The sequence below is a fragment of the Lepisma saccharinum genome, chromosome 26 (genome assembly GCF_977018435.1).
Source record: "Lepisma saccharinum chromosome 26, izLepSacc3.1, whole genome shotgun sequence".
In the NCBI taxonomy this organism is placed as follows: domain Eukaryota; kingdom Metazoa; phylum Arthropoda; class Insecta; order Zygentoma; family Lepismatidae; genus Lepisma; species Lepisma saccharinum.
Genome location: NC_139254.1, coordinates 43,007,274 through 43,024,961, shown reverse-complemented (window position 1 = coordinate 43,024,961; position 17,688 = coordinate 43,007,274). Strand labels below are relative to the sequence as shown.

Genomic DNA, 17,688 nt, shown 5'->3' with positions numbered 1-17,688 from the left:
CTGTTTTGTTTGTTGCCGTTTCTTCTTAGCAGTGGTACTGATGTGTGTTACTTAATTCCGCTATTCTATCGTTAAATAAAAGAAGTGTCCTGGACTTTGCGAACGGTTCAATTCTAGCGTTTGGATAAAAAGCGTGTTGAGGTATTTCTTCTTTTTCGTTATCTTTGCCAACAACGTGTTGAAATCCTCTTACCTCCGTGACAAACGCCCCCCCCCTCTTTCAGTTCCAAAGGCAGTTTCGTTATTTATGTTGATCAGGATAAATGATATTTCTTTATGTGAGTCCAGCTCGCTTGAGATTCCGTAAGTATTTTCTTTATTTCCTTTCTTTACTTGTACAAATTGGTCGCATTTATTGAATAACTTTCCATGCGATTAGAAATTATAATATTATTAAAAAGACAACAATGGGAACTTGCACTTGCATTGTAAAACGTGTGTGTAGCTGTTCTGCTTTTTTCGCAGCAGACGACGCTAACACTGACAACACCGCTCAAGTCTAGTGGAAGCGATGCGCGGGAAGCGGAAGAAGTTATGCCTTACAGAGAATACAGGTTCCATGCTCGAAAGCGGCCTGGTTGATTTTCCCCTTTGTGACTGACTGTGCCATACTATATTTAATCTAATCATTATTGACCATCGTCTTCGTGATTAGCCTAAGAAAAACAAATACAAGAAGATAAATATTTAAAAGAAATTTCACCTGTCTATTTCATGTTATAGGAATCCATATTTGAACCATCAAAATTTAACGTTGTTCCTGTCAACAGCTGCCAGGCTCTGTGGGGATTAGTTGGTGTGGCCTACCACTAAACTAATGCTCTAGAATTTGAATGTTAGGTAAAGCATAATCGTTTCTATTTCTCTTTTACTTGTACATTTCGTTAATTCATCGTTTGTCCTCATGCTTGAAATTAAAATAGGGAAGTAGAAACCAATATACAAATATTCTGTGGTGCTTTGTTGCACATAGAGAAATAGAAATATGGGTGTGGGATTTGATTTCCCCTACATGGAAATATTTAAAATGAATTTAGTAATATAACATTTATATAATATTTGAAAGTCATTAGTTTTTAATTAACTTAATGCTTTAAGGAAGTTAATATCATAAAAATACAATCCTTTACTTCTTTTCTAAATTCAATAATATTATTTTTATAAATATGTAAGCTACAAGCATATAAATTATCAGTTGTAAATAAATTAATTAAAATTCCTAATATTTATTTGTAAAAAGGTCATATTCGATTTTTAATGTAACATTTTTAGATAACAACCTAATGCAATATTTAACTGATGGTAGACATTTCAGCGAAAAGACTTGACCAGGTCTGAAACCTGGGCCTCTTGTATACCGTGCCATCGCTCTATCATTTGTTTTAGTTTAATTAAAGACCAAAATCCCTAACAAGCAGTTTCCCTGTCATTATCTTTCAAATCTTTTCACATCAGCATCACTTCATTCCGTACATTTCATTCAGGACAGGCCACCACAAATATACACGTCTTACCAAGGATTCGAACCCGGCATACCTGTCGTCGTACGTGCGCTGACGATTTTGCCAAGTAGATCGACTCCTGAACCACCCAGCTAGAGTTTACCCCTATTTTTTCTGTTCGCTGCTTTAGCTCTGTCTTAACGATATATTTTTTCTTGTAAAAGGAATGCAAAACAATTGCGAGATATATATTCAAGCACCATGCAAAATAAGTTTGAAGGCAGTACTATAAATTATGTTACACTTATTTTATTCTATTTTTCAGAAATGTTATCCTCTTCGATTGGAGGCCCTGCACGTTGTATTTGAGCCATTCCTCTTCGGGGCCCTGGTCAACGTCACGTTTCCACTTCTCAGCTCAAGACTGCGATCCTTGGTGAGCACTGCTTGCATTTATTGCTTAACCCTTTATTGCCTGACGGGACTTTAACCCCTTCCGTGTGAAAGTTTCTGAAAAAAATGGTTTTCCGTTCTCTGTATTTTCTTTTCTGAGTTTGCGTAATAATATTTTTAAGTAGCTACTGCTTCAGCACAATTCATCCGAGTATCATGGTCCATACGTCTTTCTCTTCAGAATAGAACCAAGACCATCTTGAGGTTCAGGCCACAGCGCTCAGTCAAGACGTCATCATCTGGAGGCGATCGTCTTAACGCTGTAAAATCCCTTGTCGTAATTTTGCCGTAGATAATTAAGGTATATTTATTTCTTTTATGAAGTTAAATTTTGACATTTACCCTCCGGACGAATATAGAAGAAAAATGTATAATATTGAATATTTGCACCAAAATCTTCATTCAAGCCACCACAAAAATTCCTACCATAGCGCAATGAAAGAGTTGAAAACAGTTAGAAACTTCCTGTCGGAAAAAATTGAACATTGTATATCTTTGAAAAATATTATCGGGAATATTTGTCAGCTACAGTAAAACTCATAACCGCTTTTATACGAACTTTTGTATGTAAAATCAATTGATTAAATAAAAAAAACATGTTAAGCCAAGCGTCAGGTTAACCTTGCAGCAGGTTTTAGCATATGTAGATCCAAACGTGCGCGCAGAATATAGTTCCGCTGAGACGGGTTCTATTCGGACACAACTGCATACTTGCAAGAAAACAGTTATTTAATTTGTAAAATACAGACAAAATAATACATCCATTAGCAGGTGTGGACTTGATCGGATGCAATCACTGTGCAGACGAACTTGGATCCGCAGATTCGCCAACTGGAGTTTATATTGAGCTGAGGAATCGATGAAGCCCAAGTTCGAGTCGAGCAAGACTGAATACGTTGCAGAGCGCGTGGAATCCGTGATACCAGTGTTGCACATCCCACTAATTTAACCCTATGTTTATTGTGATTAATAATCGTGCTATAGCCTACAGCGGCGAGAATGACTGGATCAAGGTCTCCCGTTCAGCGAGTGTTATTGTGGGCTTCATCCGAAGGGGAAAGCTCTTCAAATCAAGCAACTTGTTTAAAATGCATAATCCTCCTTACGGAAACAAGATCAAAGTAAAACAGGGCGTGAGGAGATTTGCCGTCAATGCACACGAAGTGTATCCCGGGTGTTGAATGATTTGTGGTTTGAGTTTAGGAAGGGGAAACGATTGTTTGTTGTTTGACGACAAAAGAATGTCCCCGGTATTAAAAGATATCCCCGTGAGAAGAAACATGTTTATTATTTGGACCAGACTTGCTTTAACTCTGGGAGGGGCGTGGGCGTTATATTGATTTTTTTATATATACACCACCGTTCAAAACCACAGCCAGGGCTGAAGAAACCGACGAGAAAGGGAGAGGGGAAGGGGGAGGCTTATTGTTTCACCAACTGGCGGCAATGACGTCTTTGTTGAAGGCGCATATATTTACTGTTCCGTGCAAGAAAGGGATGGATGATTAGCAAGAAATGGACAGACCAAGATTTGAATCCTGGTTTAGTGAAGTGATTCATAAATTGAAACCAGAGTAATAGCAGCAGACAATGCACCTGATTGTATATATCCCCAATAACAAATCATGCTTTTTTTTATGGTATAACTAGAAGTGCGTGTGTCTTACAGTAACAAAGGTTTTCATAAATGTATTTTTTTATAAACCAAAAACAATATTTTTTCGTTAAAGTCAAGAGGGCCTGTCGTTGTATACTTATATCTTTGTTTATTTTTATTTTTGCGTGCTCGAAATATACACATGTGCTAATGGGCGTCCGGAAGGGGGGGCAAGGGGGCCGTGCCCCCCCATGGAAAATGAAAGTCAGCCAAAAATTATGTATTTCACACATATAATTTCATTTTAGCCACAATAATATGTATTAATTATTGTATTAACACCATACATTCAAATTTAAGCAATGTTTTTTAGGGAACTACACTCTTTTGGGGGGGGAAATGTGATTTGTTTGCCCCCCTGGGAAAAAATACCTTCCTTGCCCCTCCCTGGAAAAAATCCTGCGGACGTCCATGCACATGCTCTCATGTTTCGAAGATATTTCGCATTTATATTAAGTAATGACACATTTTTTAAATAATTTATGCGCCGAAAGTACTTCTAAAATGTTATGTTTCAGGAGACAAAAAGAAACAAAAATATATTCCGCTTGACATGGATGCGGGTTTTGATGTGTTGTGCGGTTGGCAACACTGTGGATTTTCTCAGTGTCTGCGATGTAGGCAGCTCGGCGGTTGAGGAAAGACTGGCACGGAAGATTCTGAGCTCAGTTCTCGCGCGGATTGATACATAAAACCTGCTGCAAACTTAGCCTGACGCGCGGCTTAGGTTTACCGTAAACTTTCCAAGTTACCTAATCAATTAAATTGTCTTTACCTTTACCCAAAATTAATCAACCAGATAATGCAGATATTCTACTTAGCTATATAATCGCAATACAAAAGCTTAATTTCCATATCCTTGCAGCAAAAGCGAAACAATTGGTACAAGGGCAATGTAACATTTATGTAAATAAAGACTAAACCTAAATCATTTGTCATATTATAATTTCGATCCTATTGACTGTATTGAACGAAAGATAATAAACAAATTGAATCTTTTCATTGTCGTTAGTAAGATCTGTGACAATAACTTAAGAGTTTCATTGAAAAAAAGCAGACTAATATTTCGATTTTAGCGTTCACTTGGGATATAAACATTTGGAATATTTCCTTACACTGTTTTTACATTCTGTTAATAACATCGTGAAGAATGTTAATAAATTATGATATAAATCGCTGATGTAATAATCAAAGTTACGAAAATTGAAGCTTCACAAAGACAAAAAATAAAAAGCAGTTCATATGAAACAGTTTTATAAAATTTAACACATTTGTAGTTCATATTAACATAGCTAGGTAACAAAATGCTTTGTATGTGAAAACATTTGTATTTGAAACGTAAGTAATATATTCTTGGATAGTATTACACACGAATATTTCATCGAAGTTCTTGTTACCCTTGTATTTGAATGCACAACATATCTTCCATTAGCCTCCGAGTAGCATAAAGAAGCATAAAGCGAGATAAAATAAGAATGTAAATGTACACATGTATCAACTTTGCTCCGTTGTATAGCTTTCTTTCATTAATAACATTTTGAAACTGAAAATTTGTGTAGGCTAATTAATATGAAAATTTTATCGAATGCTTACATAAAATTTACATTAAATTGCTTTAGTAGACACGAACGTAATATTTTAAACGTTGGCTAAATCTTGAAACAAATTAATTTGCAGTCATAAACAATAATCTTAACGTTAACCAACGTTTGTAATAATTCAGGGTAAATTATTTGATATTTCTAAAAAAAAAAAAAAATGTTGACAAGAGATAAAACATGACCACATTTGAGAGTATATTAGATGCCTATTCTGTACACATGAAATGTTTACATCATGAACTATTACTCTTATTTATTTATGAGTATAAAACCTTTGTTACTTAACTTGTATCTTTTCGTAGGGACCGAATCACTTGGAATTGCCCTAAACATTTCTCATTTTCAGCAACATGTTGAAGAAATGTGAACGTTACTCTCACCTTTTTCATCATAATTTCCTCTGCAATTGAGCACTTACACCATACCTCTTCAACATTTAAGCATATTTACACGTCATGTAAACTCGATTACAGTTCCTAAATTTGCATTACAATTCCATATTCACTAAAAAGGTCCAACATTGATTCTGAAGAAGCAAATCGAACATGACGGCTACCTCGCCTCCAGTTGATGACGTTTAGTCACGTGACCGAAGCAAGCCATGAGGCTTTCATATTGAGAAGGTAATGATAGAACAGGCTTTCAAATGGTACAATCATGTTAGAAAAATCTGTAACCTCTCCATGTAAAACGATTGCGTCGTAAATATAGTAGATTTTGCTTAAATGTTTTGTGACATTCATACCATCTTTATTTCATTGCTACAAAGGAGCGTCTGGGTGTGTTGTGTGTAAAGAGGCAGGTGGGGATTATATTTCTAATGCACATTGAACGAATTGGTCATAACTTATGATCATGCCGTATGAAGGAACGAACTCGTTGGGTAGTGGTTATCGCACTGGGTTGTCACACTAATGGTCATAGGTTTAAAATCCCCACGGTGTCAAATCGTTAATCGTCAAATCTTTAATCGTTCCCATTGTTACTATTTGAATTAGTCTTCTTTGAAATTAAAAACGAAAGATTATACAATTAACTCTCTCCCTTTCAAAATGGTAATATGAGGACAGGTTCCTTATTATAAAAATTGGAAATTTTAGTGAGATACGAACCACTATGTGTCTCCACTTGTTATCCTGCACTGAACTTAAACAAACAGCTCCCCGCCCACATTTTTAAAACAAATTTACATTAAATATGTTATTTATAGGATTATCCTTATTGATTTGATTGCTTTTATTACTGAACGTCAAATAAAACATTTTCTACAATCACCTATTCGTCCCATCTCTCCCAATATCTTTCTGTTCCTATCTTTTCCCCCTTCCCCACCCCACACAGATGTATCAAAATAAATATTTTCTTAGGTTTGTATGTGCATAAACATAACATTAAAAAAAATACTATTTATTTTCTACTTTCCGTCACCCCTCTCCCACTCCCACAACCCCTCATTATTATTGGCGTTCGCCGGACCATAGTGGAAATGTATCGACGTCTTGTAATCGGTGTGTCCTTTTCCGAGTTCCAGTCAGATCGCATAAGGTTTCAGATTCGAATTTAAATGTATCCCGAGTCGTGATTAGCCTATGTGTGCAAAAAGTGATGTTAAAACAAACTCTTGAACTCAATAATACAAGTTGTGTATTTTCTTTCAGCTGTGGTTCCCTCTTTCCGCGAGAAATAACGAAGTAACCTTATCATTAACTCAACAAACAAAAATGCATCTCTAAATTAATTAATGAAAACTGTTATTACACCCAAACCACTATTTTATCGTAAATGTAAATGAAATGTCATCTCACGTAGTGAAAACAATGTGAAAATTGTTCTAATGAGTGATATATGATTGTCAAACACATACATGAATACATACGTATATTAAGTTCGTGAATTATAATTGGGAGAATTTAATATTAATTTGAAAAGATTAAAGGCAATTAAAGCGACAAAGTAAACTTTTGCGGAATCTTTCTGCTGATTCGCGTTATTGAAACAATATTTAACCATTGGGGACGTTATCTCATGTTTGAAAATGCTGCATTGGTTGAACGTCCTGTGGTCACGCCTCCTGCTCCTCCAAATCGAACTTCACTGTGAATGGAGGATCGTATATTTCACAACACTTCCTTGTTTCAGAGCTACCAACATAATTTCGTAAGACGTTGGACTTAGAAAACTTCCATGCGACAGATATTTCTAACATGACTGTACCACGCACATGTGTACATCAAGTATGGGGAAAGGGAAATCGTGGATAATTCGGGAAATTTCCCTCCCAAAAATCCCTTTTGGTAACTTTGGGGCCCTCTGGACCGGCCCTGGATATTGGTAACCGATTATAATATACCTTCAAAAATACTATGGTCTATACGTAATGTGTCCGCCAAGTTTCATTGCACTATCTTCAATAGGTATGAGGGATGGGCGAAAAAAATATTTCGCAATCCTGTTTGACAATACTATTAGAAACTCACAAACTCAGAAACCAAAAATATCTCACCACCAGTTCAAATAACGCAACACCAAAAAAAAAAAAAAAAATGTACATAAAGCAACTAACTAAACGCGGCACACAAACGAACTCACGTTTGCACTCTGTCAGCATAACACAAACACAGTTTACTTTCCTCTGAACTTCTTCTTCTTCTTTGTCGGCACTGAAAATCGTGACTAAATAAAAGGTCGTTGGTTCCTCAATAGCAAAACATATGTTTCACCAACAAAAACGTATTATTCCATTGAACACAGGTTACTTCAGTCAGAGATGTTCGCGGGCGTAATATTACGCCCAACACAGGGAAGGGGAGTCCCACATCCTAAACACGCTTGTTCCATGACACAGTTGGTTTCTGACTCAACGGGACTTGTGCGTCCCTGTTAATTGTAGTGTCTACTATGAACAACAAACGGCAGGCGCTGCTGGAAGTATATGCAAGGGAGAAGTTTCTTAGACTTATGCGTCAGTAATGCAGCCATGTTCACCACAAAAAAGTGCAGTGGTCTTAGATTTATAAAAATTAGGTGTTAGAATAACTGTAAGTACCCTAGAACTTATTATATCTTATACTTAGATCATATAAATCTGATTATAAAATAATTTTCGCCAAATGTGATCGAAAGTTGTTTTATGAGCAAAACATCACCTGGGACTTTGCAGTCCCGGCAGGCTTTTGGTGTACAGTGGGATTCATGAGTATTAACGTGCAAATTGTCCATCACCATGTTCGTGCATTTTATTTGACCCAAAAATAGCTTCAAGAATTAAAAGAAAAGTCAAAACAAGCTGTTGACAACTTCTGGACCAGCATACATAAAAATCCATCGGTTAAAAACACACAGGATGTGAGAGAAAAATTAATGAAAATAGTCATGGACAATTTGCACGGTAATACTCATGGATCCCACTGTACACGTCGCTCCGAAAAATCTTAATATATTTTTCTCACTTCTAAACTAGTGGCGTGCTTAGGATTGTCTAAACTGGTGGTACATACACTTTTTCTTAGCAGACAGCCCTCATTTTGCCATGTTTCCTAATTTTAACGTTAGTTTCTTTACGAATACTGAGCCAAATGGGGGCTATGACCCCCACCAACCACCCTCCTTGCACACTCCAATGTTCTAGACAGTTATTTTTGGTGTTGTAGGGATAAGGCACAAAGATCCATATTGATGGGTGACGGGTAGAAAATCTCTCGGATATAGATACGCCATTGGAGGATAATAGCGATGAATGTAAGACAGTGGCGTGTCCAAGGAGCTGTTGTCGGGGGTCATAAACCCCTCTGCTTTTGGTCTAGTATTAAAAGAAACGTCAAAAGGTGGAAAAGATGGAAAAATAAGGGCTGGCTACTAAGAAAACTACATGTATAACTATCCCCTTTACCGAAATCCAAGGCACGCCACTGATAGGATGTCAAAAGTGATGACTCTTTTTATTTACTCTTTCTTCCTCATTTGTATTTTAATTTATATATTTTTTATTCTGAGGGGTATATTCTAACACTTGTAACAGGGAGAGTGTAGATATATTGAATGTAAGTGTAGAAGTGTATATTTTACAACCAAGCAACATCATTTCTCTGTTTATACGTAAGACACTAATGACCTGTAGGCACTTTTAGGTCTATTTAGTTGTAGTTAGTATTATTACAATGTCAGATGATTTTTTGTTGTCAATCCTGCCAAAGGATTTACGTGCATATAGATCAGAGACATTCAAGATTACAGATAGCAATGTAAAAGGTAAGGTTTCACAGTTACAAGTGGGGTCATGTGTAGAAGGCGAGGGTGGGGGGTTGATTTATTCCGAATTTCCAATCTAGAGGCTCGATATTGCTTTTAAAGGAATCGGAAGGTGATATCAAGGCGATAGTAAATAGACACGTGAAACGTCATGCAATCCCAGAATTCGAATCTAGGACCTCCAGCTTGCTAGCTCGCTAATCTAATCTCTTCTCACGTAAGGTGACCATTTAGATAACCGAAGCACTAAATATATAATTTTGAGATAAACAATTGTACATCAAGGGGCAGGCTTGCCTTGATAAAAACACTGCCCGCCATTGCTTTGTGGCAGTTGGGTCTTTCACGGGCTCCGCAAAAATGCCTCTCGCCACTTCGGTAGCTTACCTTGTATGCACGCCACTGCTTCTGACCAATGGGACTGACAAATGGTTTAATTCATATGTGTATCCATGCAATGGCATACACTCACTGTTCAAGGAAGGCTCTAGGTGGATGCTGGCCCTACGCATACTCGAAAAAATTTTGTTACCATACATTAAAGCAGAATTGACTAAGTTAAATTTTATGTACTGGTAAATTTTTAATTGGAGTTTAAACTCGAGAATTCATAATTTTTAATCGGATAGTAGATGGATGTTCTTTGTTTTCTGTTTTGTTTCTTCACGTATCTAGGACACGTTAACCTTTAAGGCAAGGACAATTTACCTTCTAGTTCCCACTCAGTGGAAATGTTTTTGGCGGTTGTTTGAACTCGGTATCCATCAAAACAAACAAACAAAGAAATTGACCTTTTTAATTGTCGTTGGAAAATGTAGTATTGAAACTACGATCCAAAAACATTGACGAGAAATATATAGCACCTTTAGCAAACCGCACGTCAGTAGAAGTGTTTTATAAAAATATTCTAAAAGAAGAAAGCTGTCAACGGTAAAGTATATGGGCTAATCCGTGAGTTCCGGGTGTGACAATCACATCCTTCAAATCTAAATATTTTGTGAACGAAGACATTGATCTCATCCATATCATCATTCGTTTCAGATTGATGACATTGTTACTGTCCTGTAGAGAGAACTCTGTGTACAACGTTATTTTTGGGCAATTCAAGAATAACGTGAGTTCCGAGTGGGACTCACATGGCGGTAAAAGATTCACCTACCACCACACAACTTGAAAGAACTGTGAATTTTTACAACGTTTTAATTCATCATGTTTTTTGGGGGAGATGTACATTGTAACCATTCATTCATGTCATGTTTTTTTTTATTTCAGGCAAAACATTTTTATTTTTACTGTTATTAATTTTGTTTAAAAAGCTCCGGGTGTGACCTATGTGAATACCTCATTAATTAACTCCAGTTAATACCATATTACTCACATAATACTTTAACTGAACAATATCAAAGAGGGAAAGAACCACATCAACTCATAAAGTTTAATAATAACCAAATTTATTTGTGAAAATAACAAATTTATTGAGCATTGCTTATACACTCAAGTCTTAACGTAAAGAGACAACCTTTATCACACTTTCCACTTCTCTTTGTTAATCTGTATTCTTAAAGTCATCCAAGGACATATAAATATCAAATTAGTAACTATTTAGTGTCCCTCACTAAGCTAAAGCTTAAATTTAATGCTATCAAAATAGTACAGCGTGTCCATAAATATACTGTCATACTTTAAAGTGGTATTACGTCGCTTTGGATAATCGTATTTAAATGAAATTGGTGACATTTGAAAGAAAAACTCAAATATTTTATTTTACAACTCATAGACATTGAATGTGGCCCCCACGAGTGGCCCTGCAGACATCAAGGCGATATTCCCATTCATGCCACACACGCTCCAACATATCCACAGGGATGGACTGGATTGCAGAAGTGAGTCGAATTTGCAGTTCTTGCAGGTTTTGAGGCAATGGGGGTACATAGATACAATCTTTTATGTAACTCCATAAAAAAAGTCACAGACCGGCAAGTCAGGTGACCTCAGCGGCCAATTGTAGAAGACCCTCACCAAACTCTGCGTGGAATGATAAAACACACCAACACGTTCACCAAACTCTGCGTGTAATGATATTCTAAAACACACCAACTACGTTCTTAAATCTTCTGTAATAACAACACAATTTTAAAGGAAAACATTCACATGTAACCTGCCTGCCTGCTAAATATCCAACAATGAACCCGCATCGTCCATTGTTGTCAGGAGTGAATTTATTTCAGTTTCTATGTTTGATCTCGTTCATTGTTGTCCATTGCTGATATTGGTGTTCATTGTTGACATGCACAAAAATATTTGAGTTTTTCTTTCAAATGTCACCAATTTAATTTAAATACGATTATCCAAAGCAACGTAATACCACTTTAAAGTATGACAGTATATTTATGGACACGGTATATTTTAACTAATTGTACTTTTTGAAGTGGCAGGATTACTTTGGCATGGATTGGCCCATATTATAATACGATGAACACGCAATTAAAATCTTGGAAATATATTACGACTAAGACATTGTGTCAGTTTGTGTAGCTCGCGATCGGCGGTTTGGCGATCCCTGCTCTAAGGATATACATACTGGCTCTAAGTATTTATCGTATACTTATACAGGGTGATCCAGAAAGGACGCCCGATTTGATATTAATTGGTGATCATCACTTTATTTATGCGATTAATTGCAAGCTACAAAGACAGAGGTGTGACACAGGTATGGGAGTTTGACGCAAGACATGCCAATCAGATCAGGTATTGAATGTCACATCTCTCATCACTTAGGTTTTGAATATCACATCACTCAGGTGGGCACCATCGTTGTCGGAGCACTCATGCAGCCGAGCCACGAAGCTACGCCGCAATGTATTCTCCAGCATACCAACAGGAATAGCGGCGATTTCATGGCGGATGTTAACCTCCAGTTCCTGGATCGTTCCTGGACGGATTTCGTAGACACGGGACTTCAAGTATATCCACAAGAAAAAAGCGGCTGGCGTCAGATCCGGTGATAGTGCTGGCCAAGCCACGTCACCACGTCGGAAGATGAGGCGGCCCGGAAAGAGGTCTCCCAAATTGGCCATGGAAACCCAGGCTGTGTGTGCCGGCACGAGAAAGTATTGGAGCATGGTCACATAGCGCTCTGAATTGACAGTACATATTGCACCAGTGGCATCTCGAAAGAAGTATAGTCCAATGATTCCTGATGTACTGATTCCACACCACACAGTTAACTTTGGACTGTCAAACTCACGCTGATACAATCGTCGCGGGTTTTCTGTACACCAGAAATGGCAATTTTGTTTGTTGACCGACCCGGACAGCAAAAAGTGCGCCTCGTCAAACATCAGGAGATTGTCAACAATGCGTGGATATTGTGCCCACATGTTGGGAAACGTGTCACACAATTTTGTTTGTTGACCAACCCGGACAGCAAAAATTGCGCCTCGTCAGACATCAGGAGGTTGTCGACAATGCATGGATCTTGTGCCCACATGTTGAGAAACGTGTCACAAAACTGAACACCTGCCACTTTGTCGGCTGGGGTTATTGCTTGCACTACTTGCACCTTATACGCTCGCGTATGCAAATCCAAGTGTAAAATGCGATGCAAACTGCCATACGTCACATGCAGTGCTTGCGATCTGCGGCGCACTGATCTTCGTGAACTTCTCTGGATATCGGCCCGTACACGGTCGATGTTTTCCTGTGTTCTTACGGCTCGGGGTCGAACAGGAGAAGTGCTGTTTCGTACTGAACCCTCCTCGTGCCACTTCGCTACCCAGCGCCGAATGGTGTGACTGTCCGGTGCGTCTCTGCGTTGGCCTAGTCGGCGGAAAGCTCGTTGGGTTGCTGCAATGGACTTACTTTCAATAAAGAGCTCCATCGTGCGTACACGGTCTTGCACATTCCACTTCTCCATTGCAACTGATTCTCTAACTATTCGTGCACACTCTACACTGCCGCCAGCGCGCGCCGTCCTGTGTTGGTTTTGCAGTAGCCAATCGGGCGTCCTTTTTGGATCACCTTTTATTTATTTATTACTTCATTCCCATATTCATGCAAAAGATAATATTAAACTATGAGCCACATTTAATCCATCGTATAGACACATCTTTCTTTTCACAATAATTTAGGTGTATTAATTGGTATGACTGAAAATACTCGTATAATGAGTTGTTTTCTCCTCAGGTTCATTTCCATGGTAGCAATTTGAAGTCCCTCCACCAACACTTCAGTCCCAGCATTCTGCCAGAAATATTTGGCGGCTCGAGGGGCAAGAACGACGAGGAGGAGTGGATCAATACTTTGTATTCAAACTTTGAAGAATTGAAAGGTGAGTAAAGCAATTTTGTATTTAAAAAATGCTAATGGTATTAGTTTCCGTAGAATACGAATTTTCGAAATACACACTGGTAAGATATCGTTTAATTCGTAAGAAAGTAATCTATCAAATAGACGTAGACACGAAAAAAATTGAAGTAACTTACAATTACACTTGATTTCAGTGCTGTTGTCGCAAAACTATCAGACAGCAGTGGCGGCAATTGGGTTCCAAAACCGGGGAGGGGGACAAGATGCCAAAATTGGGGGCAAAGACAGTATATTTCCATTTGTAGATAAGATCTAGCATAGTGTGGGGAGAAAAGTGGGAGGGCAACGTCCCTCCTCGCTCCCCCTAATCGCCGCCAGTGTCAGAGAGTATACACTAAGTTTAGTAAAACCTGAACTTTGGATTGTCTTTCCATTAAATACATGGATGATGTAATTAACGTCAACAAGAATGTCATTCATGGTATAATACTAATGACAATTATGTCATATTTACTGAAAAATAACAATTATGTCACCCCTCATATGGCTAAACCCCCCAAACATCCATACACCCGCCTGATATCACGAATAATGCGTATTGTGTACACATTTCTTTACATCTTTTTTGATAAAATCTTGCAATTATGTATGTATGTGTGCTCCTATTTTTTAATTTTTTCCCCATGTATTTCATTTATTTTTGTTTAATGCTTTTCACAAGTAATCCTTCTTTGTAATAACTTGTCCTGAGTTAGTTTGTAGAGCAGCGACAGGCTGAACCTCGCTTACTAGAAAATGAAAATACTATTCTATTCTATTCTATTCTATTCTATTCGATTCTATTCTATTCTATAACATAATATACCCATAATTGGCATAAATGAAGCATATTGCAGTAGTGAAAGCATTTTTAAAAGTAATAAAAAAATATGAACACGTATTTTAATGATTGCATTTAAACATAAAGGCTATAGTAGTGTTTTATGGGCTCCAGTACAGCATGTTATTGTATTTTATTTTATTGTTCATATTGCTTTTGTGCATCGCTTTAATTACAGTAAAAGTGAAAAACATGGGAAATATGTAAAAAAAATGGTCAGAAAAAGCAACAATTCTATATTCTTTCGTTCTCTCAGTGTTTAAATCTGAAATACAACAGACCTCACCTCAACTTTTGCATTTAATGATAAGAGCCTTCATAGTCCGCCGTCAATCGTCCCTGGAAAAAATAAGGAATAACATTATTTGGGAAGATTTAACACCGAAGCAACACATGACATGTATCGCTTGAACAGTATAAGCTCACTGGAGTAATATGGACAAATTACATAAATCGTGTTAAACCTCTGACGGGTTGTTGGGAATGGAAGTTAGGCTATGTCAGCCTAGTGCTACTCGCTAAGCGAGAGGTACGTTTATACAAATAAGGACGGTATTGGGAGAGGGGACGATAATCGGGTCCTTTCCCTTACGCTCGATAGCTTTCTGATCACGACTGGGGATGAGATCTGGTCTCGCGATCTAATCAAGGGGGATTCAAATTTCCGATCGTTAAAGCCGTTGGCGAGTCCGCGTCCTACCGTTAACTGTGCTTTTTGCATAAAGCTGAGTTTACTTCTATTTGTACGATTTCAGGTAGAATCCCGTGTGAACGGTGTTTTCAGACCCACTGAAGGTCGCCGATGTTCTATGCTTGCAAGAAGCTGCTTCCAACGCTTCAGCCGGACCCCTTGGCGAAGAGATTAGTTTATCGAGTTATGACGCCAGAGGTCCCGAGGTCGAGTCACACCTTCGGCGTGATACGAAATACATATAAACAAAACAAAAGTGGGATGCAGTGGCGGTGATTGGGTTTCAAAACTGTGGGGCAAGGACAGTTTGCTTTCTCCTGGCAGATAAGGTTTAGCATAGTGCGGGAGCAAAAGTGGCAAAAAGTGAGGGGGGAGGGGCAACTGTGTCCATCTTCCCTTTTAATCGCCCCCACTGATAGAAGTTATACTGCCGTATAGCCTCGACTACAGGCCTACTTACTTTCTTCGTAAAGTAAATCAGCCGCGGTTACAGTTACAATTCTTGAAATATAACTCAATTATAAGTACGTATACTTTAAAACGAAACTGTAAGTTACTTTAATCTAGATTGTCTAAGAATCTTCTTTCCTGAGGATTATCTAGAATTAACATTAGTTTTCATGATAACTTTTTAAAATTATTGGATTGAACATTAAAATACACAAGCGAGAAAATTTAAAGTAAACTTTTATATACTTTAAAAATTACGTCACGTAAAATATTTGCTCGTAACAAATGTGTAACATGTGAAGATTATAATTTTATTTGTAAATTTTTATCAATTTATAATTTAGTTCGTTGCTGTTGAAACTTCCAATCAATTAAAAATAACTGGGAATTTAGTGGAGAGTACACAGAGCTAATATTATTTTCGAATTGGTTATATTCCAATAAAGCCATCTGTAGTTTTATATTTTTGTCACGATAATTTCTATTTACTTTCAGAATCAGCAAGCTACGGATTTAGAAACTCGTAGAGGAAGTGTACCAATGCGATAGCCAGTGAGGTGAGATTGTTTCGAAATGAATCGTCTTGAGAAATATTTTTAGTCTTCATGCTATTGTGAAACTCAAAATGGAAAAAATGGTACTCAGTGTTAAAGTTTCGAAACTGAATGACAAGGGAAAGCAAGTAAGAACTAAAATTAATTACGAAAATTAATTTTTGGGCACCTTTGGTGTGATGTGTGTTGGAAGTAAATTAATAAATATGTCATAGATTCTGTTGTCCAGTTATACCGGATACCATTTCATCAATTATAAAAATGAAGTATTACAGCATAGGATATTTATACTGTGTAAAAATGTATTATTTCTTGTACATTATCTGTGTGTTATAAATATTTATATAAATATTTATATTGAAATAAAACATGAAAATAACATAGTTATTAAAATACATTTTTTCAATTTACCTTACTCTGTTTATTATTTTAACAATTACATTATTACAATTATAATAACAATTCTAGTATATATGAACCAAATCAATAACGAAAATACGTTCAGCAAGAGATGATCTTGTAACTCTAGATTTTATAAATTATCAGGTCTGAATTTAGGGATGGTTAGGAACTGTGCGAATTAAGATTTTTGCTATGTGGGGGGGGGGGGAGGATGTTCAGTGCCGCATTTGTGATTTCATTTCGGGGGTAGTTTTTAGGTATGCGAATTGGTATGTACTACAGGGTGTCCCATGAACGGCGCAACTGGGAATTAAGAGTGGCGTTACTTTGTAACCGAAACCTATACATACATAAGTCATACACCAAATGTTAGCCCTGTCCAAGTAGATATTTTTAAACATAGAAACAACAAACGGGGTGCAGTGTTGTTCATCCAGTGTTGCCAAATGGAAGTGAAAGTGTAAATTTATTTTTCCACAAAGCATGGAAAATTTGGACGTCAATTTCCACCTTGGGTAGGTGGACTATTTCGCCATCTATAGTTCAGAGAAGAAAACCGATCGTTTTCGCGTATAGCCAATCCTGAAATGCCTCGTAAAGGCGTACCGGTCCAAATGGGTGTTTTAAAAAAATTATGAGGTACAGTGGCAACACTGTTGATGTTTGAAGGCAACAAAAGGTGTGTTTAGTGATGGTCTATGATATGGAAATACTGGAAACAGGAAAAAAAGAAAATGAAAATTATGGTGAAAAAAGTGTTACTTACCTACTCCTGGCAACCATGCAATGCGATAAGAACACCCACCGAACGAGAACAAAAGAATCAGTTAGTTGTGGACTCAGAACTGTTTGAGCCGTGCATTTCGCATTGTTCGTAGGGGAAGATTAGAATTGTTCTGTGAAATGAAGTACTCTTTGGAAGAGAGGGTGTTCATTGTGGAACATTATTTTTGTTCAAAATCGTACGCTAGTGTAAAAACTGTGTTTCGCGAGAAATATCCG

At 37.3% G+C, this 17,688-nt stretch overlaps 1 protein-coding gene across 1 annotated transcript in view; it reads left to right on the top strand.

Annotated features, from left to right (window-relative positions):
* LOC145979541 (clavesin-2-like) overlaps positions 1 to 16,601 on the top strand; it is an 83,505-nt gene extending 66,904 nt beyond the window's left edge. The window contains exons 6-8 of the mRNA XM_083112509.1: positions 1,768 to 1,878; positions 13,587 to 13,731; positions 16,226 to 16,601. Of these exons, the coding sequence (XP_082968635.1) occupies positions 1,768 to 1,878; positions 13,587 to 13,731; positions 16,226 to 16,257 (288 nt within the window). The 3' untranslated portion in view covers positions 16,258 to 16,601. The remainder of the gene's footprint in view (positions 1 to 1,767; positions 1,879 to 13,586; positions 13,732 to 16,225) is intronic.
* Positions 16,602 to 17,688: the final 1,087 nt, after the last annotated feature.